The sequence below is a fragment of the Nematolebias whitei genome, chromosome 11 (assembly GCF_014905685.2).
Source record: "Nematolebias whitei isolate Nwh7 chromosome 11, NemWhi1, whole genome shotgun sequence".
Classification (NCBI taxonomy): domain Eukaryota; kingdom Metazoa; phylum Chordata; class Actinopteri; order Cyprinodontiformes; family Rivulidae; genus Nematolebias; species Nematolebias whitei.
Window position 1 is genome coordinate 23,314,740 of NC_056508.1, and position 27,380 is coordinate 23,342,119.

A 27,380-nucleotide genomic window follows, 5' to 3' on the forward strand; every position below is an offset into this window, starting at 1 on the left:
TCGCAACTGGTAGAGCTGCTGCCTCTCAGCGAGCAGGTCCTTGGTTCAAACCCCGGTCCAGGGGCCTTTTTGGGTGGAGTTTGCCTGTGCTCTCGGTGCATGCGTGGGTTTTCTCCGGGTACTCCGGTTTCCTCCCACACACCAAAAACATGCATGTTAGGCTGATTGGTAACTAAATTGTCCCTAGGTGTGAATGAGAGAGTGAATGATTGTTTGTCTCGTTTGTCTCTATGTGTCCCTGTGATGGACTTGCGACCCGTCCAGTGTGTACCCCGCCCCTCACACAGTGATTGCTGGACATGGGCACCAGCGACCCCCGTGACCCAAAATGGAATAAGCGGGTAAAGAAAAAGTGAAAATAAATTGTTATTTAAAAGAAGATGGAACAAAAAAAAACAACAGCTGGGTTGTAAGGCAATGTAGAAAATTAAAAACAAGAACATGTCTGCATTGGTTTTTCCCATGAACTTATCAGATGTTTGAAGCCACTTGGAGAGGTCAAGGTCGAGAGCTTCAGATCTTTTTGCAAGATATTCCAGGAAACAGGAGCGGAGTAGGAGAAGGCGCTTTTGTCTATTTCAGTCCACACTGAGGGGACACTGCAGGTAATAATGTCCCGAGTTACTTACTGTTAGTCCACATTAACTGATGGCTCAACTAACACCTCAACATCATTTATTTTATTTTATTTACATTTTTCCTCATTTAATTAGCTGCATTTTCTTATTGTTTATTTTTCTGTTTATTTTTGTTGTTGTTTTGTTTTTCTTTTGGCTGCTTCCTTCTGCAGACTTCGCCCCAGGAAGTGAACTACTACGCACAGGATTATAAAACGGCAGCACAGATGTCCGAGCTACTGTGGCTCCCATGGTTATTTTTTTTCTGTTATATGCTTGAAATTATAAAACAGAAGAGCATTTTTGTCAACTTTCACACCCTTTCTGTCTTTTTTATTTTATTTTAAAATCCATCTTCTCATTGGTTTCATGCCTCTGGTTGTTAGGCCAGGAGAACAGTAAGTTAATCAACACAATATTATCTCCCAGCCCACACCTGGAGGCACTATTACCCATCATGTTAACACCCCTTTCCCATTTGGGATGCCTGCCAGCCTGGGAACCCCTCACAGTGAGACACCCTGCAGCACCCCTGAGGGCTATTGCCAGTCAGCTGTGTCAATGCCAGGTCCCACTGGTGACACACCATTGGGAGGCCTCTTGTATTGGTTCATATTTATATAAAAAAGAATGGAAACATTCTAAAGGCATTTTTCCTGTTTGTACTTGGACTTACTAGCAGTCAGCTGGTTGTGTCTGAAACATTGAATTTAGAATTTAGCTATTAACTTTCCAAGTGAGAATGTGAAGACCACTGTGTTGTGGTCACTTGTTTTTCAAAGCCACCTATAATAAATGGTTTTATTTTCTGTTTAATCAAGTGACTTATTGACAAAAATAATCTACTTTACTATTGTAACATTGGAAATGTTAACATAATGGCTACTGAAACTCTTGTGTAACAATTAGAGGAAATGCAGATTTTGGTACTTACACATATTGTTAGCCTTTATTATTGTGAACAATACTGCTTCTTGTGGACAGGTATATAAGACAGATGGTCAGTTTTAGAAAATAAGAAAACAATGCTGTTGTGTAAGATGGCATCAAGTCTGTTCCTGTGTCTTGCTCTTTGAAGGAGTCTGACAAATGTTCTTGTGAAGGGTGAATTGCTACCTGTCACGGGTAATCAATGGGTTGTCAGCCGTTACCCAAAGTTCCTTCATTTCTGTCCATTAGTTTGGTGAGAAAATGGCTGGGTATGGGCTAACATGCCCCCCCCCCCCCCCCCCTACACACAGACAGATGCAGTTGTGAAGGTGAGCTTGAGAAACACGTATTTGAAGTATTTTATTTTATGCCAGTGGCAGTTTCTGCTCTATATTTTTATTATTATCATTATTTTGTGTCTATAGCGTCTTTTAGTACACAACTGACTCCAAAGGATCTGCAGCCTTTTCTGAAGTATAGCAGAACACATGCATGTCAATATTGTGGGACTTGCGTGTAATTATTATTCAAAGGTTAAAAAGTGGATTGATCCAAAGAAGAGTGTCAAGGGCAGATCAAAGGGATTTGGGGGAGGATCGGACCTAAAATGTTAAAAGCTCCTCACTCTCAAACACAAAGATGTCAATCTGTCTGAGAGCACCTTGATGTCCTCAGAGGAGAACTTGATCAAAGCTTTCGTAACAAAGATGGTCTCAGAAGATGCTCTGACCTCAGATGCTCACTTCTGTGTTTCGTTTTACTTCTACCAGGTTGTGGTTACATGCCTGAACTCCTCGGCACCAGCAATGTTTCCATCTTTCTTCTGTTTGTTCTGCTGGTTAGACTGTCTGAATATCAATGAAGCAGCTTCACAAATGTATTACAAACACAAGAGAACAGTGATTAAAGATGACATATCTAAGCCTCACTCCTTTCCTCTTTCCTCTCTTCTCTCTTTCACAGGAGATTGCAGCGTACTTGATAACATTTGAAAAGCATGAAGAATGGCTAACGACATCCCCTAAAACAAGGTAAGACAATTACACTCATGCCCTCTTTTAAGCATACATTTTTTAGGATTCATAGCCTCATAACTATTACATTCAAGGAGCTAAAATTACCATATTTCATTTTACATATCTTTTTAAGACAGTTTACCGACCTCTCTCAAGTTCAGGGTGGGGTGTTTAATTTTACAGGCTGCTGATGGCTGTTTAGAAAAGTTCACAGTTTGCAGATACATCATAGAATATTAATACCGGCTAATAAGCACCTTTTAGCATCCCAATTAACATAATAGGCATTAGTACAACATCTGCTTTGAATGGTATGTTAATGTGCTCGTATCTGTCTGCACACTCACCACTCAGCATTCGAGGTTAGAAGTTACACCCACATGCGAAACAAAATGCCAAGAGTAGCTATGATATTTGGAAAAGAGTAGGGGGATATGTTGGTAATGCATGCGTTTGAAGCTAGAGAAAAGTCCTTCTTGGCTTTTAGCTCATTTTAACGCATAAAACTTAATATCAGCCAATGTGATTGTGACAGAAGTGGGTGTGATGTAATTATATATCATATCGAAGTTGATAATTAATAATGCATGTGATCTGACACTTTGCAGCATTATATTGCTCTTTGTTTGAGTTTATTTAGCTAATGTATTTATAATTAGACAGTAGCAAGATTCACATTCTTGGCCTTTTTAGAATAGCACAGCTACTGTCACTGTCAGGATCAGTGTTTTTGAGTATGTTTGGTCATGTCTGGCATTGTGGCTTCCATGCCCAGTCTAGTTCTCCTCTGTGTCTCCTTGAGTTTTGTCTGCTGCCATGCCAGCCTTTGGTTTCCAACAAAAAACAAGGAGTGTGTCCTTCATATTATTTGAACTAGGCGATAGAACACGAGTTGCATAACGTCTCCCAATACTATAATGCAAAAATAAACAAAATGTGAAACACTCACCAAGCTTCTTAGCAAGTGAGTGCTAATGTGGGAACAAAACACTTGATATCAGGAATATCACAAATACACAAAGGGACTGCCATGCAGATATCAAAGCATGCGTTACATCAAAGCGTGCACTATGTTACATAACTTCTTGCTATACAGGAGACCTCTTGTCGCTCTCCTATGCTACTGTGGATCATAACTTTTTGACTTTTAAAGCTTCTGGCATTCTGAACCAGGCATTAATGATTTGTTCATTGTAGAGTGCTGTTCATAGTACCTTGTTCTGCATCTTTTCTGTCATGGCTGATCGCACAATGCAGGTGAATAAACAAGCACCCACTTTTATGGGGTAGAGGCAGGGCAGCCGACTCGGGACCCGAAAGTCCTAGGTTTGATCCCCAGTCATTGCACATGTCGTGGCAGCACACCCTATCCCCGAATGCTCCCCGGGCACTTTCAATAACTGCCCACTGCACCACCTGGTGGTGGATGGGTTAAATGCAGAGATCCAATTTGCCATTGTATGGGAATATACAATGATGACACAAAACACATTATTATTATTCTAGATGGATGAGGGCATCACCTGTGACCACCATATTCATTGTGTACTTCAATGTACCTATGATAAATGTTTGTGTTGTGACCATTCAGTATGAATACATGTACACTTACACCTCTAATGTTCATACACAAAAAGCAATTTTTTTGCTTGCTGGACTTGCCATGTTGACATTTTGTCCTTATCCATGTGTAAACAGACCCTGGTTTTACTGGCAGTGAGTCCATCGTTTACCTAAATTTTAACCTTTTTTCTACCTAGGAGAAATATTGACAGTTGTTCTGTGTAATGACACTGACAAATACAATATCTCCCATGCATAATTATAAACAGAAAGATCTGAATGATTCCTTGCTTTTTTGTTGTTTTTCTTTCTTTTTATTTATTTAAGAAAACTCTCTGTTTCACACTATATTTGAATTCAGTGTAGGCCTTTATAATTAGAGTAACCTTTATTACCCTCTTCAAAAATACACAGGTTATCTTCCTGTATTGGAAAATTAATTCAAAATGGTTTACTAAAAGCATATTTCTGTGTTAGTGCATCACAAATGTCACCAATGCTCTCCTGTGCAAGACGAGACTTCATGACAAAGTGTAAAACTAAAGAGATTTTTGATTCAGTGACGTTTTAAACAAATGTTTCTCAGGATGCTCCTGGCTACAATCTGTCACCTTTGAGGGTCTGCTTTGCAGTGGTCAGTCCCCAGTAGACTCTTGGTGGTCATGTCTTAGTCAGGTGTTGGTATTTCAGATGTGTCTCCAGGGAGCGACTCTACAAGTGCACCTACAGATGCAACGAAACGCCTGACAGCATGACAACAGATCCCAGGTTTTAGTTTAGCCATCAACACAGGACAAGATGACTGTGAGGCTGTGGGTTCACTGTGTAGATGTGTTTTCAAATGGGAGAGTCAGACAGAAATGTTCTCAGGTAAGTCAGTGAAAGGCTGGGGTGTAGTGATGGATGTAGTGGAGAAGAGTGTTGGGGAGAGGTGAAAGCATGTAGCATGTGTGTGATTGATGGGAGCTGATTGATGGCTAGACTCTACATAAAAGGCTTTCAGTTCAAGGTCACATGTGAGAGGTCACACTCAGGACACCTGTGGTTAAGTTCTGCCTTATCATTTCTCATCACACATCTTAAGGTGTGTGTCTGGTTATGTTTGTGTCTAATTGTGGCTTAGCTGTCTGCATGTCTGTTTGTGGGTTGACCCCTGTGGGGAATAGGCTAAGAAGGCTAATTCTTCCTCAGCGAGCACCTCTAGACTGGGTCAGCAGGGGTATGATGGAAGGCAGAGATAAGCAGCAGGGTTGTACACAGAGAGGCACAGTGCTGCATGGCTGCTCAGCACGCATGTAACAACTCTGACACATGCAGGTCATAAACAGAGGAGCGGGCTGCAGCCAGAGCGCAAGGAGCTGACGCCAGCTGTTTGACCAAGGTGACATGCAATGCAGGACATGCCCTGAATAGAGATGGCATTCTGTCAACACCAGGAAAATAAAATTAAGTGGACCAAATGCATGCACGAACCATGCCTTTTATGAGCTGTGTGCTAATGCATACAGGCTAAGCCTGTACAGTACAAGTGCAGCCAGGGAAGTCTTTTGTTTTGGTCTGTTTCTGTTTGTTTATCTTTTCAAAATCTGAAGCATGCCATGGGAGAGTGGTGGAATACTGAGTGATTGATGTGCTCAGCTCAAGTAATACACATTCCCTTTTAGATAGGAAGTGCAACAGTGCTTAAAATCAATACCAGTGTTCTCCCACTGACTGCTCGAACAGCACTACAGCTAATTCAGGCCGCACCTGTCAGAGCTGGGGAAATCTTTCCCTACTCGGGCCTTACACTTTAATTTACACCAACAGCCTCTCTGCCTTCCATTTCCATTAAAGGGAGAGCCTGGCATTATGGCTTTAATGAAGGCCACAGCCAGGCTGTGATTTAAGATGGCCGTTACCTTGCACCTTCACTCCACAGGAGGGAACACACTTATAGGCACAATTAGGATTTCCTCTACTGCTGCTTTCTAGATAGCCATACTCTTTCATTCCCTTTGCCTCTCTAAAGATGCGTCCATGTAACTTCTGCTGATGGGATGCAAAGGTGCCTGTGGGATATGAGTGAAAACAGAAGGAAAGCAAAAAATTGTGGTTCCAAATCTAGACATTAACATTTGATTTGACCTCATCATTGGCGAAACACTGGCCTCCTGTTGAGAGCAAGCGCTTATTATTCATCATAAATGACCCAAATGTACCTTTGAGGGGCTTTTTCCAAGGTGTTTGAATGCTGACAGATGGAGTAACTGTTGAATGAATGGTGTCACAGACTGGTCAGCCCAAACATACAATGGACACCTGTGTGTCGTTTTCAGATAACTCATTATACTGAGCATCCTGTAGCTATCACGTTGTGGAGTGCATTAGGAAGTTTTATTTATTTATTTTTTTAACTGTCTGTTTTATGGGGCTAGTCAACTGCAGCTCACTTCACACAAAAAACAAAATAGTCATGTGTTTCAGTGTTTATTTATATAATCTTTAGTAGACTTTGTCAGCTGTGTGCTTTGACTCATACACAAGGTTGAAATACCTAAATTTATGCAGGTGGCTGCAGTGCATGACCACAAAACACGCTCTCACACACCCACACATTGTATATTGAAACTATCAAACAATAAGCGCCGGTCCTTGGAGGGTCCTGCGGTGACACTGAACCCAGCTGCCCCCATGTCCCTGCGCAATAGCCCTCTCTCCTCCCACATCCACAGCAACAGCTACGGTGACTGCAGCCCTCCAAAATGAATTCAAGTCCCATTAGACAGCTTCCAAAGACAATGCTTTTATTAAAACCTACAGCTGTGGTGCCACCCCAGAGGCACAGGAACACCAACAACAGTGTTGAGCAGAACTAAAAGGCAGCTTGAAATCTGCTAATGACTGTTTGTTTGCTATTGTGCATGGAAGCTGTGACTTTGTACTGGATTTAGTGTACAAAAAAAAAGTATATAGAAGGGATTGTGCTTTCTTCTGTGTACGCATGTGTAAATATTTTTATATATGTAGGCATTTCTGCGAGCTAGAGAGTCCAGCACTATGCCTTTGAAAACCACACTATGTCTGAACATATGTAGTGAGATGCCATGTGTCGCGACAAGTGAGAATGTGTGCGTGTTTAGAATAAAAACCATAGTCCTTGTGTTTTTGTTTTGATTGGAGAAGTAGTGTTGGAGTGAGACAGCCACTGTGAATAAGACCTCCCTCAAGCCTCATGTGTAAACTGCATCTCTGTCAGTCACTGTGGCAGATGGTGTGAAGAAATGCTGGACTGTACGTGTTTGTGTATATGCATGAGGCTGAGAGGCCGATGTGTAAGATGTGCCTGAGAAGCACGTCTGATAGTGTTTGGCCCTAATGCATTGTGGCACTGGTTGGCTGGCTGGCAGAGTTTCAGAGGGGAGTTGGTATAAGGACAATAGCAGCAGGGGCAAGACATAGCAAGAGGGTGGTATACAAAAAGAGGGATGCAAACAGCAACAAAGGCATGAAAGATGGAGAGGTGTTTGATAAAATTACATTGGATCTAGGACAGAAGGACTTGTGGCACTGACCCAAGCTGGAGTTATGAAATAAATCCATCATGTCAAGTAATATAAAGAGACAGTTTGGTAACGTGACCTAGTGTCATTGCTGTTATCACTCTCCTCTACTTGTCCTTCTTTTTCCTTGTTGTTTTATTATCCCATCTCATCCTGAGTAAAACTTTCGTTTGTGGAATAGTGACACTTGGCTACTCCGTTGTGTCAGGCCCTGAAGGACACTGTATCCTGCTGCTTCTGGCTAGTCAACAGCCGTGACAAGGACAGCCATGCCCACCTGGTGTCTTGCAGGCTGGGTGAAATAAAGCCCACCAGGGAGAGCAGAATGGACAGGAGGGAGGTGAACCCAAGCAGCACAAAGGAGGAGTGAATGAAACAGAAAATGAAAAATGGTCTCAGAAAGAAGAGTGAATTTGATTGAGCGGGAGCAGTTTAGAAAATGGAAACATGTCGATAAGAGAAGTGAACAGACTAGATGGAGATGGGAGGGATGGTGATGGATAGGGTGCAGACGAGAAAGAGCGAGGGAGGAACGGATTTACGCAAATAGACGAAAGAACAGGAAAGAGATGGAATAGAGAAGGATTGAGCTGACATATAGGAGGGAGAGGGAAAAAAGAGGAAAAATAGAGTGGGTAAACAGCAGATAGAGGTGGAGGGTGGTGAGCAATGGATTTAACTGACAGATACAGAAAAGTCCTGTGGTTTTTGGGGCACGAGAGAAGAGAATGCAAACGGTCAATAGATTACAGCTAGTGTTTTGCCAGGTCCAAGAGCCTCAGTCTGCTCGCCAACTTAATAGTGCCTCATGTTTGTCTGTCCTCTAAAGTAATGCCCAATCTGAGCCCAGGGAAGCAGCTTGAGCCTGAGGCTAGTGGAAATGGACAGGGGACTAGATATATGTTAGTTCACATCCAAGCTGCTGTATATTACACTGGCCAGCTTGCTCACTAGAGACTATTCAGTAGAACTCAGAACATCATCTTGCTTTATTGTCTTTATTCCCTCAAAAGGGCTCCTGATAAAGTCCAAGAAGGGCAGAATCAGTCAGAGGATTTAATGCTTTTTTTAAGGTGGGCCCTTTTTGGATGGTAATCAATACTGATGTGTAAAGCTGTGATAAGGTTATCCAAGCCAAGCCATCCAAGTTGAGCAGTATTGTGCAGTACAGATAGACAGAAAAAACACCTAGACTCTCTCTCACCATGCCAATTTGGAGAAAGAGGTAGAGAGGAGTTAGGAATGCAGCCAGTAACGGGCCACAGGAGAGCGGGGATAAATAAATAGAAGAGGAAGTTGATGTCAAGCAGGTGTTCAAGGAGAAAGTGTCAGCCAAGCGGGCAGAGATGGGGAGAAGTGCTGCCTCTGCAGCCTGATAATAAAGACTTAATTCAATTAGCGCTTCTGCATCGGTGAGCAGCGTGCAGGCTGGCTGTCACAAAGCAGGCCGTAGATACAGCTGATCTCACTCTCAGCCACCACGTACACAGCCAGCCCTGCACCCCATGGTCCCGTCTCTCTCCCCCTGGCACTCTCTTACTTGCACAACGTAGACTCGATGCATTTTTTTTTTTACAACTGAGCCACAGAACAGTCCAGACACTAAACTCTGCCTACACCTCTCCTATACATTCAAAAACGGTGCTTGACCCCGATTTTTCTCAATCATTTCTACAATGTTGCTAAACTTTTTTTCAGTTCTTCTCTCTTTTTTACCCTTTGAGGTTCTATTTTTTGACCCCACTCTGCTCCCCACCCCTCTGGTACCATTCTCTTTCTCTTCGTCAAAGTGCTCTTTTGGGGCTGAATAAGAGTCTGTTCACCAGCACAGTAAGGATTGTGGTTGTGAATCCCTATTTTGAGCTGAACATGTCCAAGTGTCCAGCTGGGTAGAGTCCTGTAGGCATATGGTGTAACGGGTAGAAGATCTTGGGCCGTTAGGAAGTAGGGGGCATTTCAGTAAAAAACATGTTCCCGTCCCACGCACTTCTCCATGCCTCTCCACCGTACCACACTGTGCTTTGGGTGTGACCAGAGAGCATCTGTTCCTGACCATTCATATCGCAATCCCATGGGAGTTACAGCAGCCCAACTACACACAGCAAACCATAATGGTTGTCCTAAAAAGTTCTAAACATGCAGGACAGTGGACTGAGGAAGAACAGGATGCATCAGAGAAACAAAACGAGAAGGAGGAGGAGGTGGAAGTGTAAGAAAAGGACAGGACATACAGTTTCAGTGATATTGTTTACTGTTATGTAAAGGGAAGGAAAAAATAGGTCCTGGCTGGCTGCCAGAGAGCTCGGTGAATCACCGGCAAAGAACAGGCACGACATGAGTGTGCAGAAACACACACACACAGGCACACATTCTGTCCCATTTCTTCACCCCAACTGAGCTTCCAAGTACAGGAAGTACAACAATTGAGAAATTGCCATGTGGCGTCATTAAATGAGTAAAAATGTGAAAAAGTGGGATTGAACATTTGCACTTTCACTCAGTGAGTAATAGAAAAGTGCAGTGACCTGTCTCGCAGTGTGCCCTTTGCATCAAGACCTTTTCTACAAGGAGAGTTCAGGTTCATACCTTCATTTGGTTAACCTTTGCCTTTTATCCATCTGGCTTACACCCACTCTCCTCTTGGCCTCTCAGATACATAAAAAGTAACATCCATTTTCACTCACTGCCATGAAAACCTGGGGTCTCTCCATTCTGTCATGTAATCTGAAAAGTAGACGGTTGATTCTGATGTAACATCATCATTATAAATGTATTAAATTAATACCTCAGGGCGGCATACCTCTGCCCTCTTTCTCAGTGCGTACTTCAGTAAAGGCAGGACCCATACTACCTTAACTGCATCATTAAAGATGGGTGAGGATGAAGTGACTGGAATGTGCAAGATAGCCATTTATTAATTTTGCATTAGTGAATTAATCAATTCAAATAGAAGACAATTGATAAATTATTCAAATCTTTTTTGTCATGCACATTTGAGAGGAGTGCACAGTTGGAAAGGTAAGAACCATGCAGATTGGATAAAGTAATATGTATGTCTTATTCACGAATAAGGTGAATAAAGAAAAAAAATCTATTATTTCAACATATTTTTTAAATTTTGATATAGGTAAGAGTGTTTGCCTTTTATTTTCTTATATTTAGGCTACAATTGAATTTTTTTTTTTTTTTTTTTTTTACTGTTTAACAAACTGAATTTTGAAAGTTAAGAAAAAAAAACTAGATAATCTTGATTTTGTATAGGCTATTAGCAACAAATAACTTTTTTGAAGCTCTACCATTCATTTTTAACTCCCTGTTTTACCAAAAATAATCCTATTTGTTTACTATATTTTTCCTTTCTTTTCTTATTGTAGCAAAATTTCTTATTTTATTTTTTATTTATTATAATTTTATTTTTGACTGAAGTTATTTTCTCTAAAGCTTTGAGTTTTTCACGATTATAAGTAGACCTACACCAGGCCAAAAAGAAGCAAAAGCAAGATACAATAAATTATGATGTCAGAAGGGAAATGAAAGGTTGCTGTTACATGCAGGCAATAAGCCTGTTGTCATTTTGTTAACTCAAACTTTTCACAAAATAAGCTATATGTGCTTTCTGTGTGTTTTGTGTGTGTGTGCATGTGGAGGGGTGGGGGTGGGGGAGAATATAATTTCACAGTGAGATGATAATGGTCTTTGGATGATAATGGTTAAAAGACATAAAATGTGCCAGTGAGCACAGGTTTAAAAATCTGTCCACTCACTCCTCAGTGCTTTACTGCTCTTTATGTCACCAGACAATGATACAGCAGCTGCCAAGCATCAAAGTGTGTAGCAGCAGCATGTAATGTGCACCTTGCTTTGTGCCTGAACGAGAGCGTATGAGACTCAATGTTGCCATACTAAGAGGGATAAAGAAAAAAATCAGACAGAAAAATTGAGTAATCTTGTGATGGCTGGCATGGCTCTATTCTAATTCTGACCTCTTTATAGAAGAAGCTGCACTGTTCAGGATTTCCTTCTGAGGTTTTGTGCAATAATATTCTGTTCAGCTGCTTTATGTTGACATCTTTGTTCATCTTATTGATCTGCAGACCTGGCACAGTTGTTACAGCCTAGAGAGCTTCCTTCAAGATTGTTTGGTAGCTGTGCAGAATCTAAACTATACAACATCACCATCCTTTATAAACAGTTTAAGGTTCATTCTTTAACTGAAGATATTCTGAAGCCAAAAATGGAAATGCTGTTGATAGGAAGCTTGATAAGGAACTGACTCTCAACAGTTAGCAAAACACAGGACAGTTTTGCACATAGCCCCATTTTTAATGGGCTCAGACTTAAAGCAGTGTGGGAGATGGACTGATGGATCAAGACTTCGACTGCAGTAATGAATTGTTGCTTTGGTCTGTCATGGTGAAGGAGAAGTTGAGCCAAAACACAAGGTTCTTGATTTAACAATCCATCTTTGTTTCAAACCTTCACCTGCAGTCATGAGGTATGAGTCATGACATAATGAACAAGATAACAGGTACAAGCAATTGAAATGGGCTTCCTATGTAGGGTGGCCAAGCTCAGACAGAGTTAAGTTAAGTTCAGTGAGCTCAATCATCCTGGAAAATCTCAGAGTAGGGCTGCTTCTCCACAATGAAAGGAATCAGCTCAGGTATTTTAGGCATCAGATTAGTATGCATCCTAGGTGTCTCCATCTGATGTTTACTAAGGCTCACCCACTTGAGGGAGACACTGGGCAGACTCATACCTAGCTGGAAAGGTTTTAACTGGATCACCCAGAAGGAGCAGGAGAGCATCATTGGGAGTTGGGATGTCTGGGCTTCTCTCCTAAACTTGTTGCCACTGTGACCCAACCATGGATAAGTAGAAGAAATGGATGGATGGATGGATAGTATTTCAGCAAACGTGTGATTTCTGACATCTTACACAGTTTATCAATCCATCCCCCAAAAAGTAAAGAAAACCTTTTTAGGGAGGTGTCCAGAAGCCATTCTTACCAGGTATGTAAACCACCTCAACTGGCTCCTCATGATGTGGAGGAGCAGCAGCTCTACTTCAAATCTATCCGGGATAATTACCAGATGATTATCTGGGAGCCATCCATCCATTTTCTTCTGCTTATCCGGAGTCAGGTCGCAGGGGTAGCAGCCTAAGTAGGGAGGCCCAGACTTCCCTCTCCCCAGCCACTTGGGCCAGCTCCTCTGAGGAAATCCCAAGAAGTTCCCAGGCCAGCTGAGAAACATAGTCCATCCAGCATGTCCTGTGTCTTCCTCTGGGTCTCCTCGCGGTGGAACATGTCCGGAACACCTCACCAGGGAGGCGTCCAGGAGGCATCCTAACCAGATGCCCGAGCCACCTCAACTGGCTTTTCTCGACGTGGAGAAGCAGCAGCTCTGCTCTGAGTCCCTCCCGGATGATCGAGCTTCTCACCCTATCTCTAAGGGAGAGCCCAGACACCCTGCGGAGAAAACTCAGTTCGGCCGCTTGTATCCGTGATCTCATTCTTTCAGTCACAACCCAAAGCTCATGACCATAGATGAGGGTAGGAACATAGATGGACCGGTAAATTGAAAGCTTCGTCTTTTAACTCGGCTCTCTCTTCACCACGACAGACCGTATAGTGTCCATTCACTGCAGACGCTGCACCTATCAATCTCTCACTCCATTTTTCCTTCATTTGTGAACAAGATCCTGAGATGCTTAAACTCCTCCACTTGGGGCAGGACATTCCCCCCGACCCGAAGAAGGCACTCTACCCTTTTCTGGCTCATGACATGACCTCAGATTTGGAGGAACTGATCCTCATCCTGGCCGTGTCACACTCGACTGTGAACCGCTCCAGCGAAAGCTGTTGATCACGACCTGATGAAGCCGATAGGACCACATCATCTGCAAAAAACAAACAAGATCCTAAGGCCACCAGAACAGAGCCCCTCATCACCTTGACTGCACCTAGAAATTATGTCCATAAAAGTTATGAACAGAATCAGTGATAAAGGGCAACCTTGTCAGAGTCCAACTTTCACCAGGAACGAGCCTGACTTACTGCCGGCAATGCGAACCAAGGTCTGACACCAGACATACAAGGACCCAACAGCCCATATCAAAGGGCCTGGTACCCCATACTCCTAGAGTATACCCCTGCCCCACTCCATATCTGGGAGTTTGTATCAGTATATGGGAGCTTACACTGTAATTTCCACAACACATTTGTATTTGTTTAAAACTTGATAATCTCATGGCCCCCTCAGTTTAACACAGAGTGGTTGATCCTTGAGCTAAATATTTCTTTGGCTTCTTTTTATACACTAAAAAAATACTCACCTGTTGTCAGTTATTTCAGTCCCACAAGGAGTATCAAAATACAAATTTGTGTTGCTCGTTTTGCATTTCAGTAGACTTTCAATCAACCATTTCAGTATTTCTGAACATTTTAATTATACAAGATCCAACTAATAATACTCCATGGGTACGCTATTTCTTCTGTTTTCATTGTTTTCTTCTGTGCTGTTTTTTGGTTGTACATGTTAACAATCTTAGATTCTCAACTGTGCTTGATAATAGTATTTTAAACCTATTTAAAAGAAACAAAAACTGAGGTTCGCCTTCTCCACCCACCACCATCACATTTCATAATCACCTTAGGCAGTTTACAGTAGAAAGACAAGAAGTAAAGAAAAGGGAGCTCAAAATGACAAGAAGACGGATAGGCAAAGAAAAAGTGAGATAAAAGTGAAATGAAATGGAGAGAGAGTACCACCTACCGTTCTGGTGTCCTCTGGCAGAGGAATCATTTTGAGGGGAAGGCAGGGAGGTCTGTTTTCAGCCACAGCCTTAGCTCTGTTCCTTTTCCTCTCCCCAAAGATGTGAATGTGGGGTGACTGCACCCACAATTAGGGCATGAGAGGATTAGTGGTGAGTGGGAAGGTGGTTGGAGGCTGTTTTTTGTTTATGTGCTTTTATATGGTGGTGACAGATCTGCATTTTTATCCCAATCCCATGTTCTCAAACACAAAAACATTGTAAACAGCATAGCAGGCAAATGCACAAAAGGAGAAGAGGGCAAAATAGCCCTGTGCATGTTGTGCCCCTGTATGTGTTTGCAGCCTCTTTTCTCCTTTTCCCTGTCACCATGTAACACATCCTTGGAGCTGCTTTTTTCTCTGTTCCCTTGTTAATGCCTTTAGATGTCAAATCCCATGCAACCAAAATGTCTGAAAGTCCCCCATCTTTGCTTTTATTTCAGTTGAATTTCACATTTTTTTTACTGACAAACACAGCGCTCACAAGGGGCGACAAAGCATTTGGGTTATTATGGTTTAAAGCACTTAAAAGCTTTTTGGCCATCCTGACATTAGGCCATGCGTGGGTCCAGGGGAGCAGTGAAGCATTATGTCCCACGTTTTAGAAAGAACTAGGTCTCAGATGAGTTTGGTTGAGAGTTAAAAATATCTTGAATAGTTCTTAGCAATGGCTTCAATCATATGTTTTGTTTTTTATATAATTTAGGATTTTCTACAATACTTTTTACCCCCTAAAAGCATTAGTAAGAAATGCATTTTCCACTGTTTATGGTGATGTGTTAAATGAGTTGTTTGCTGATCCTTATGTTTAGCAGCTTACCAACCAAAGAATTACCGGTATACTTAAGATGAAGCAGACAAACTTTGGTGGCACAGTAGATCAGTTGGTAGAGATGTTACCTGTCAGCGCTCAGGTCGTCAGTTCAAATCCCAGCCCGGGACCTTTCTTGGTGGAGTTTGCATGTTCTCTATGCGCATGTGTGGGTTTTCTCCGGGTACTCCCGCTTCCTCTCACAGACCAAAAACATGCATGTTAGACTGATTAGCAACACTAAATTGTCCCTAGGCGTGAGTGAGAGAGTGAATGTTTGTTTGTCTTGTTTGTGTTTATGTGTCCATCTGATGGACTTGCAACCTGTCCAGGGTGTATTCTCGCACAGTGACTGGTGGACATGGGCACCAGTGACTCCCACGACCTGAAAAGGAAGAAGCGGGTAAAGATAATGGATGGATGTATGGACAGACAAATGTTGGTTTTATTCTTCGCAAATGTTATAAAATCATACTCAGGCTTTCATTCACTGGGAAATGCAGATCATAATCTGGCACTTCTCACCTCACCCTACACATTTTTGGTTCAGAGGCAACCTGTGACCAAATGAACTGTAAGGGGATAGTCAGATGAAGATGAAAAAAAAAAAATCTGAAGGCGTTCTTTGAGGCCACTGAGTTTGATGTCTGCTCTGTAGTCCCACAGAGCTGATATCAGTGCCATGTTGAAGTGTGTGACAGAATGCATAATGAACTTCTGTGTGGACAACACCAGCTTCAGGACAGGATGGTGATTCTCTAAGGTCTGGATGCACAGTGATCTGAGGAAGCTGCTCCACATGAAGAAGAATGCTTTCTCCAAAGAAGAAAGGAAGTTAGTAAGAAATGTGTTTAAAGGAAGCTAAAGCCAGTATCTCACTGTACTGTGAATGTTGACAACTAATTGGCAAACATTTTTATCAAGTTGATCTCCAAAATGTAGTCACTTTTGGCTGTTTCAGACACAATCCTTAAATTGGTTTCCAGAAATCTCAGAGCACTGACACCTGCACAACAGCTCTCCTATGACAGAAAACACCCAGTACTACAGCCCTGAATGTTCAGGGATAATGTCCAGTAGATCAAACCCTAGATGTTTTAATGCCAAGATGTGTACAAATTTGGTTGAGGCAGGTATGATATGAGAGAGACTGGACAATAAAATAAAGTGCAACGACTACAATACAGTTTTGCCAGCCATGCACACAAAATAGACCAGGATTTTCCGAACCTGGCCACTCAAAGGATAGCTACAAAGTTTGTGTTTGCTTGGTGGCTAACACTTAGAATTTAGTCAAACTGCAATGGAAATGTTTGCCTTTTTTCTTGAAATTTTGAATCAATAACTATTTTCCAACATTCACAGCCTAGTGAGATGATCCCTGTTGAAAGCATGTAGGTGATTGTCTCCACATCTGTCTGGATCATTCACAGATAACAGTCTGAGACTGAAGACTTGTGTTGTTGGAAAAAGACAGAAAGCAGCACAGGAGCGCACCCTGAGTCTGTACTCTCAACATGTATGTTCACTCTTCACACCTCAGTCTTTCAGAACACCACTGAGTCCACTCATCTGCATAAACATGCAGATGTCTTTGCAGTTGTACAAAGTAGAATGTGCCCAGTGGACAAGAGAGTACAAGAACCTGGTGGCTGCTTGGTGGTACTGATTGTTAACAAGATAATGACAAAAAGGAATAGAAAGAAAAACACTAATTTCAATGGGAGAACTGTGAGGGTTACACTAAAGATATGTGAACAATGAACCACTGAGATTGTTTACAAGAATGGACAAAACAGAGCTCTTAAAATGGTTAGTTGCACGTCTGAAGAGTGCAATTTAAGTTGCAGTCATCTGTTGCAGCAGCAGCATTAGTCAATGACTTAAAAATATAAAACCTGAAACAAAACATGTCTTTGCTCTGGACCTGTTGAATGCATTGTGCAAATAGTAATGTTGCAAAATCTACCAAACACAAAAGACAACCCTGAACAAAACCTTTATCGTGACCAAACAGCGAAGTGTGATCAGAATTTTTCTTCAATGCTGCAGCAAAGACCAGCACAAGAGGCTATTCTTGCCTACAGCAATACAAAAAAAACCCAATGTTTATTGTTAAATTGACTAATAACTATTATTTTGTACTTATACAGCAACTATATAGTTTTCATCTTAAAATTTAAAGTAAATTCAGTTTTGAGTGTTTTTGTGCTCGTTTGTATTTCGTATAAACTTATTATGTATTTAAATGACATATTTTTTTAATCCTGGGGGCTTGTGCTGTAACCTTAGCACTCTTTGGAGAGACTTCTTGCAGACAGCATTAGCTCACAGCTCTGCAATAGTCAGATTCTGTATCACATCATCTTAGGCTGCCTTTTTGGAGCGCTGTCCCTCAGGTCACACATGGAATTTAAGAGCTTTTCTGAGGCAAGGAGGTGTGACTCGCTCCGACTCTCCCCTCACCCTCTTTCACCGTCTTTCTCTCTTCTCTTTTTCACTTGCTGTTTTTTCCTCACTTTATTTCCCCCTGCTTTGCAGCTCCACTCAAGAGTCATGGGGCGCACACTCAGCGGTAAACCAATTTCATTTAGTATGTTTTCACATTTTTATCCAATCACGGCATGCTCAGAGGTTTCAAAAGCCACATGACACTTTTATTGGGGCCTAATTAAGGATCTCTGATTCAATCCATGTAATTTAATAGAGATCAGTCATAATTGTGAAGCTCTGGCTTTGAGCATAAGGAAGATAATTCATTGCTATCCCAGCTTTCTAATGCAGCAGGGTTAAAGTGCATTACATTAGCCCTAATACATTTAATGGAAGACACACTCCACCTGTTGGGCAATGAGGGCAGTAACAATATAGGAACAGCACATTGCAAGAACATTCTGATACACTATGTGGCTTTGTGACTGACAAATTTAGATGCAAAAACAAGGTGTGCAAGTGGTTAGCCACTGGCAAATCAGTCTGTACCAAAACTCATCCATTATAATTGTCTTGGCTTTTTTATTCTTTTCATTCATCTTCTTTTCTGCCTACATACAAGTATTTGGAGTTATTTCATTTGTCGTGTTTTGTTCTCAGAGGTGTAGCTACATCATAGAATTTTTGGCACAGGCTGCTGTACACTTTCAGCCAGCCCTCGGGACTGTCTGATAAGTTGTAGCAAGTCTCGGATTGTGATAATTTAGTCACTCTCACAAGAGGATTGAAACAAATTCTGAGCAGTGTTTTCTAAGACTTGACTGAGAGTGTGGGAGAAAACTCCCTGGCATTGTTCTGCCTTTTTCAGAAGCCTTTCATAAACCTCAGGCCAGCTTGTGTTGTGACGCAGTGTTGAGCAGAATGAAGACAGAAGAGCTGAGACGGACCCGAGTGTTTGGAAGCTGGGAGGTGTCTAGACATTCTGGGGTCAAACAGGCCAGACACAGAGAGGCAGTGGAACGGACAGAATGGTTTGGGCCAGAGGGAGTCCATGTCGAGGGCATGGCTCAATGGGCACCTTATCTAAAATCAGGTCTGGTCACTGTGGACCTCAGCTTCTGGAGGCTAACAACACTGACATCTGACAGGGAGAGCAGCCACTTTCTGGCCAAACACACCATCACTCACTCCTGCCGAGTCCATGACATATCCCAGTTTCAAACCCGTTTACTATTTGACTTCTTTTTGTCATGCATGTAAAGACAATCCTAACCAGTCAAACATTTCATGTTATGCTTCCTCATTTTAAATGTATTTGCAAGCACTCTCATTATTTAGATAAGTTTAGTGGAAAAAAACAAACAAGAAACAGTTCCTTGAAGACTTCCTGACTGGTTCGCTCATGCTAAACAACACAGTTTTCTGTCTGAAGTCACAAAGTTTTGCCGTCTCTTAACTCCTATTATGTGGCAATGTTTCTACTTTATTTTTTCATTTTTGGGCAGAGCTGTGGCATTTTTGGAAAATATGATGACTAATATTCCATATGCAGGACTTGGTACCATCTTTCTACTCCTCATTATGCCTGTTCCCTATGACAGTGTGGAGGACGTTGGGGGCCATAGCCACATTGGCCATATGCTTCCCACGGCTACTATCTGTCAGAATGTCAGGACATGGCGGGGGTGCGCTTTTCTGCACCAACAGAGGAGCGGAGCGCAACTCTACAGGAGGGCCTCATTAGCGGCACACCCCACTAAAAGAGACTCAAAGTTGGGCGGGAAGACATACTGAGCACTGTGTTTAGAAGCAGAGGGTGAGCCATTTAAAAAGCACTCAACCCAAGCAAGCGCCCCTTCATGCACGCACAGCTCCATTATCACAGCTGAAACTGTGATGTGGGATTCTTTAAAGGGGATGCATCAACAAATAAAGCAGTTAAGACAACAAATTGATTTACTCAGCATTTTAACTAAACTGTTGCTGTATTCTTCTACCAATCTCACCTCATCCATAGACCAAGATCTATCATGTTTACCTGTGCTGCCTTGAAGAACTTATTTTGTGGTAGGAAACGAGACGTCTAAACAAAACCAGGAGCAAGATTTATTTGTATTCTTGCATTTGAAGCTGCTATAGGGTGTCCAGAGACACTGAAATACTAATGTTGTTTGTTCTAGGCTGCACAAACCACAGTTAACTCAGTTGTACATGGTAAATCACTATTGAAAGTGGTAAAGTCACTTACCATGCCCAATCCTCCATCAGCTTTAATTCATTAAATTTATATTGAGAATTTGCTCCCAGTTGGTCAAGGCGAAAATCAAACTTTACCCTTAACAATCTGTAATCCATACTCTCTGAATTAGGGTGCATTAATGATCTGGTTTCCTCCCCCTACGGCTGCTGAAATGCTCAGTGGAGGGAGGCTCTATTAGAAATCAAGCAAACTTTAAAGGAGTTTTCCTTTCTGGCTTTTCTAGGGGGAAATTGTTGTTTAGAAAGTTACCAAAGTGGGAGTCAGTCAAGCCTTTTCTGTGCAGATCAATCAGTATCAAAGAGCTCATATGTTCGATAGCTTATATTTGAATTATTTTTATCTTTTTTTATGGAATTGTTCTAACCCCTTTCTAATAAATGCAGAAAGTGTCTATAAAAGCAATGCTTCACAATCAGAAAATAGTCAAATTAATGTATTTTCTATCCCACAATAATGTACAAAATAATCATTCACCAACAAAAGATGAAAGACCAGCAATAATATTTTTACTTATATTCGCTTGTTTGACTATTTGCAAAATATCTCTTGAATCACTGAATGAATTTTATTGAAACTCTCAGAAATTAATCATTGCTGTACACCTAAGTGTGTAACATTTGAAGTCAACCCAATTCAATATGGCTGCCACAGCTGGCCACTCTTAGAAGACAGAAAACAGTTATCGCTCAATCCAATTCACAGATATTGACCTCAAATTACATGTGATGGTAGCTGAAACTGATCCCAACACATATTGTGAGCTCTAATAGATTATGCAAGAGCTTTGTTTAAAAATTTTCTCATTAACTATTTGGAGACAACTATCTGTCTGTTAGCAAAATATAATGGAACGCTGAACTGATTTAAACAAAATTTTCAGATAGTAATCATTGGATGTACATCTACAACTGATTAACTTTTGAAGTTAAAGATAGAAGTTAAAGAAGCAAGACAGCCATCTGACCTTACAAAAACACAAAATTAGCCATATTTCAGTTACTTTTGCAGAAATTGTGCTATAACGTGGTGTGGTTGTAGCTAAGAATAATTTACAAAGCATACACTTAGCATGACATTTCACACTATTGCATGAACTTGAGCATGAAGGTATTTTCAAGGTTTGACAAAAACAACCACAACTTTGTAATTTCTGAACATGCAATGATTTCAATCTAAAAAACTGGCATGAAAGGTGGGGGACAATATGCATTTCTCCAAAGAATACTTGGACTTTATTTACCATACTTTGAGTTCGAGGTTTAGTACTTTATTATTAGGGGTCATTAGTAAACAAAATGCATATGCATTTAATATTGCTATATAATTAAAAGATTGATGCAACATGGAAGCTAGAAACTGATGCAAGCTGCTACATAACTGCAAACAAAAAGTACTTTTTTTTTCTTCTCAGCCAAGAAGAAAAAGTCTGATAAGAATTTTTTCGCCTACAATTCCTGCGTGTGTCCAGTTTCATTACTTTTTGTCTGTCTAAACAGATCTCACTTATAAATGAGTCTTCTAGGCTCAATGTGACTTATCTGTCTAAATAAAGGTTTAACAATTTCTGTGTGACATCAGGTTAAAAAAAATGTTTAAAAGACTCAGTTTTTACATACATTGCAACTATTGTCACTCTGCATACTGGACTGTGCAGTTTGGAGACTGGTCACTGTGGACTTCATCTCTCATCAAGAAATGACCACAAACAGTCGAGGGTCCAGAGAGTTCGGGTGGAGCTCCCAGAATGCTGCTTAAAGCTATTCAGTGTCCCCTAATTAAATTGCTTGGTCCCATGTAGTGTGAAAGCTAGCGGTTTGGCAGATGTAGCGCCATGTTAAAGTTTATGTTGCTTGAAAATGGCTTCCGCTCCAAGTGCATTTGAGACTGAGATGGTTTGACTGTAAAATGATGTGTTTTATGGCACCGTTATCTGGGCAATATTTCTTAAAGATGCAGCTCTGCACACTGTGGTATTCTCTGTCTTCAGGAGAGAGCAAATTGATATGAACAGATCAACAGAGCTATGCCCTTCTACATGTCCTTGGCACCATCGTTGGCCCTGAAATTGATTTTTTGCTGTGTCTCCAATGCCAAAAATTTAGAATTTTCTCTCAATGCTGACAGATTTTATTCAAGTTTAGAGAGAGGTTGCTTTTGAAATGTCATTAATTTCTTCCAACATTTTTTCAGACCTAATAATCTCACTTTGTATTTTATGGTGTTTGCCTCCTTGTGTGTACAGAATGTGTATTTATGTGCTTGAATGAGAGCATTGAATTTGCCTTAAGCAGAGATTGCTTTTGATTTAAAGGGTATTTCTAAGCTGCCTGTCTGTCCTTTGCCTGTGGTTGTGATTCGACATTCCAACATTATCTAACACATACATGCACATACACACGCACATGCACCAAAATACATACTGTGCCTTGGCTGTGCTCCATTAAGTGGCTTGTGTCTTAAACAAGAGTCTGACATAAATGCAGGGCTTGGAATTTAGGACGGGTTGTGTATATGTGTTGTGTATGTGCTTTGTTTGTGCATCTGTGGTCCCCGTTTTATTCGGTGTCCTTATTGTTCGTCCCAGGAGATGCTCTCCAAACACACCATCTCCTCTGTGTTTGTGGCCTGCTGATTTTATTGATCAAGTTGTGAAAGCTTTAATGTCTGAAAGGGAAGCAGAAAGAAAGAAAAAAAAAAAGCAGAGTGGCTTTTCCCCTTTGCTTTATGTGTTTATGATTGTGGGTGTGATTATGAATCAACTAAAGGAAAGGATAAAGTTTTCTCGAGTAGCTTGGGGCTACAAACTTTAGATCTTCCTACTTCTCTTTTCACAAAATTATTTAATACAATTTCCATCAACATTCTGACAGTCCTTCAGTCTTTGGTTTGACCTGTTTTGTGCTGTGGTCACATGGCAATATAACAGATTGTTGTGGTCAGTGGTTCAAAACTAATCTAAACTTTTTTTTTTTTTTTTTTACACTAATGTCCAATTGTTTGCACACCTATTCATGCTGTATGCATCTACAAGATGGCTGCTTCCTGTACTGGATTTTTGTTGCCATTATTTCAGACTATTTACCTCTTTAAGTATTACAGTCCTGTAGGTTAAACCCAAGTGCAGGCAGATATAAAACAAAGATGAACTTATTAATTAACAAAACCAAAAGGCTGACGTGGCAGCAAAACTTACATGAAAACGCAGGGGGAAACATAAGGAGGCACGAGAAAGACCGAGACATCTGACATGTTTGCAGAGCGATGAGCCACCGGTGAGGTGGTGGCAAGGGATGGTTTGAATAACAAGCTGGATGAGAGTGAAAGTGGAAACACCTGGGCTGAACACTGATTGGGGACAGGTGAAGGTGGCAGGCTGAATGGAACAATACTGTGGAGGTTTACTGAGGGTAAATGGAATATGGCACAAGGAAACAGAAACAAAACACAGATCCTCATTAAGGGTAAGGTCAATGCTAATCAGTGCATTAATAATGAATATGTATGGTCTTATGACCATTGTATATCAGTAACACCAATGAAAAATGCTGTCTCAGAGTAGCTTTAATATATCCCATCAGGACACAAATGACATCCATTATAGTAATTAAGAAAGCCTTGGCACATGGCTAATGTTGTTATCACACTGTTCAAACCCACTGGGTGACCATTCCAGTTCTGATGATTGGGACATATTCATCCTGAAAGTCATTTGTCTTAACAAGAAAGACACAGAACACTTGTACAAAATTAGTCATTTATCAGCACAGAGCTCGCTTGGTTGATAAAGAGGAGCTGGAGCTTACAATGGCAGGAAATTCTCTCCAGATCGTTACTGTTTTGATCATGTCTGAATTGGGGCTTTGTTTATATTTATCACTGAAATTCAAGAAGAGGAAAGTGAAGCTTTCAACAAAGAATTGTTTGAAGAACAAAGTGAGCCCTCAACCTTCCAGTGCCTGATTGTGAGAGTCCCTTCCCCTAGATTGTATGTTTTTAAGACAGGGGAGAAAAAAATATTCCCAACAACAAAATGATATAAATTACCACTGTTATGGTCTATACGGTTCAATTTAATGTGCTTGTAATGATAAATTATTTTGGTTATGAATCTAAAGTGGACCTGAGTGCAGTCGGAGCAGCAGGACTGTTAGAACAATTGCAGCTGTCTCCCAGGGCTGTGGCCATTAGTCAATAAATTAGAAAGTAATTAGTTTCTGCTTCTGTGGCTCTATTTGAAGCGCTTCACACAGGTGTAATGAAAATTTATTGGAGCTGTTCCGATCCAGATCCAGAGGAGAAAAGAAAAGTTGAGGATTTTTTTGTAGCGAGTGATCGTACAGTAAAATTTCCATCTATTTTTTTTTTCCTGTCTTTGTAAGTTTGACAGATGTAAAGTTGAGATGCTATAATATGTGTTTATTATGTTTTATTTTTTCACAAGAAAACTTTGTTTTATGTCCTTGTGGAAGGCTTCCAGACAGTTAAGACATTTATGATAAGGGTTAAATAAACGTGACCAACATCAACCAATAAGATGGATTTCCACAAAAATGTGTTTATGCTGTAAAAGCAATTTTTGAACATAATTAGGGAAAACGGATATTTAGAAACTTTTATTCTTTGCTCTATACAGAGAATAATGCGTATTTGGCAAACAAGAGTCTCATCACCTTTTGTTGTTCACGCAGCACTTTTTTTAGTGTCATCTGACGTCGAGCTCGTATCTGCTGACTCCCTCATAAAGAGAAGAGAGAAAGTCAGGCTTTAGTCATCGGCTTCACCTAATTGAACAGCTTCACTTTTCTTTCATGCCATTGTGTGTGGATCAAGGCAGTCACACAAAGCTTTTTGTTCGTCGACAACATCAAGGCTATTTGTTTTGTCTGGCTGAATGTAAGGTCAACACGAGAGGGAGAACAGAAATTGGAAAACACTCGCACAACCGCGATGTCAATGAACAGTGTGAACGACAGACAGGCGGAGGGAGCAGGCGCAGCAGCATATGGGTAAAAGGGAAATAAAAAATTAAAGGTGAGGAAGAGAGGAGACGAAAAGACGAAGCAGAGAGGGGATAAAGCAACAAGCAGAGGTGTGAAGTTGTGAATGCAGTGAGAGAAAGAGACGGGGCTCAGGCAGCAGGAACAGAAAGGACGAGGCCTGGAACAGAGACTTGATGCATGGATGAATGGATGGAGACAGTCAGCCAGAGTAGTATCATTCTCAGCTACACGGCCAATTAGAATAAAATTAGCTGGACCTTGGCAAGGGCTAGGGCACAAAGTAGGGCATGGAGGGAAGGAAGGGGGGATAAGAGAAGGGACAAAAGGAGAGAATATCCTGGTGATTAAAACCTAATGATTAGTGGTGTGAAAGGTAGAGGTGTAAAGAACTGGGGTCACCTGAGCCTGGAGGGAGAGAGAAGGTCTTTTAGTAATGAGACCAACCTTCCCTTTCCTCATCACTCTCCTCCTCTCATTCCTAGTTTCCATTTCTTAAGTCTCCATTTTATTCTATTTTTTTCTTCATCTTCCTCTGCTCTTTATTTACACATTTTTTACATTTTCAATCTGTCAGTGTCCCTCTCTCCTGTGTGCACCTCCTGCATTCCTGCCTTCCTATAGCAAACTCTGTTACTATCTATCGCCGTCTCTTGCCTTTGGCCAAAGCACACACTAATGCAATTTCTGTGGGAGGCAATTTAGCTTTTTGTGATAAGCCAAGATTAATGAGAAATGTATTTTTTAAATCACTAGAAAAGATCCACAGATGATTATAGGAGAATTGAGCTACAACATAAACTCATCACAGAAATGGCAACTATTGCAGATTCCCCATGAGCTTCAGCTCGAGTCAGAAGCAACAGTTTGAGCAAAGTGCAAAGCAGTAATGTTTTACTGCAGTATTTGAGGCATCTAACACTGCTATAATTTGAAATACCATTTTCCATAGTGTCTCATAATAATCTTTGGAATTCCCAGAATTATGCTCCAGTTCAATCGGATTTGCAATACTTCATGAGAATAGGTCTTCTGTGACACACAGATCTAGTCTAATAGGTATCATCTATACTGCTGTGTATGCATTTTGATGGTGTATGACAGTGAGTGCCTGTACATCTACAAGAATGTATGTGTGACTTGTATATATCTGTACTGGAGTCTTTCCCTCGACAGGTTTAATCATCGAGACAATGCTAATTATTTGAAGCACAATGCAGACATATTTTTTATTTTTTTCTCTCTCTTTCTCTCTGCTGTTTCTTACCCCCTTCAAGCACCTTAATTGCTACAGCAAGCAATCAAGTCATAAAGCCATATATTCACATGCAAGGTGGGAGGTGTGCAATTTTGTTCTGCTCGTGTTATCAAATAATATTTAGATTTAGATCAACAACATTGAGGTGTTGCAGTGAATGCATATAGGAGGGTCTGCGGTGGAAGTGGTCTCCAGCTACAAGTACTTGGGTGAGCACCTGAATGACAACCTCAGCTGGGGAAACAACACTATCAGTCTGATCAAGAAAGCTCATCAGAGACTCTACTTCCTCAGGCGGCTGAGGCGAGCTGGTCTGGGAAGCTCAGTCCTCACCTCCTTCTACAGGTGTGCAGTGGAGAGCGTCCTGTGCTCCAGCATCAACGTGTGGCATGGAGGCTGCACAGCTGCAGAAAGAAAAGCTTTGCAGAGAGTGGTGAAGGCTGTACAGAAGTCTGTTGGAGTCAGTCTCCCCACCATCACAGACATATACATCTCCAGATAAAGGAAGAGGGCCAAATGCATCATGAAGGACCCCGCTCACCCAGCACACACACTTTTTGCCCCGCTCCTCTCAGGCAGAAGGTTGAGGAGCATTAAGTGTAGAACCACTAGGCTGAGGAACAACTTCTACCCTGAGGCTGTTAGACTCATGAATCCCTAATCAGGATTATCACTGGGAGAAAAAAAAAACTGTAATGCCACTTGATTGTTGATATGTGCTGCTGATTATCAATGCTGCTGATCTCATGCCACTGATTTAGTTCCTGTTGCTGTGTTCATTCGTCCTCATCTGCTCACACAGACTCATATTCATGCTGCTGTTTGGTGCATTGTTTTGTACTATTAATGCTTAGTGTATTATTAGTTTAGCATATTTCTTAGTTCATATCTTGGATCTTATTACTGTTTTTCTTTACAATTTGTATTTTTGTTGGATGTAACTGGGACCCTGTGTACATAGTTTCATTCCACCTCATGTACCACATGTGATGTGAATGACAATAAAGACACCTTGACCTTGAAACATTAAATGGACTGTATTATATAGCGTCTTTCTATCTTATGGAGATACTCAAAAGGCTTTACACTAAAATTTGTGTCCTCATTTACCCATTCACACAGCATTCTACTAGATCTA

General features: G+C 41.2%; 1 protein-coding gene across 2 annotated transcripts in view; it reads left to right on the plus strand.

Moving 5' to 3' along the window:
• Positions 1-27,380, plus strand: part of camta1a (calmodulin binding transcription activator 1a) — a 389,929-nt gene that overhangs the window by 178,587 nt on the left and 183,962 nt on the right. For both annotated transcript variants that reach the window (XM_037684774.1, XM_037684775.1), the window contains exon 4: positions 2,511-2,578. In XM_037684774.1, the coding sequence (XP_037540702.1) occupies positions 2,511-2,578 (68 nt within the window). The remainder of the gene's footprint in view (positions 1-2,510; positions 2,579-27,380) is intronic.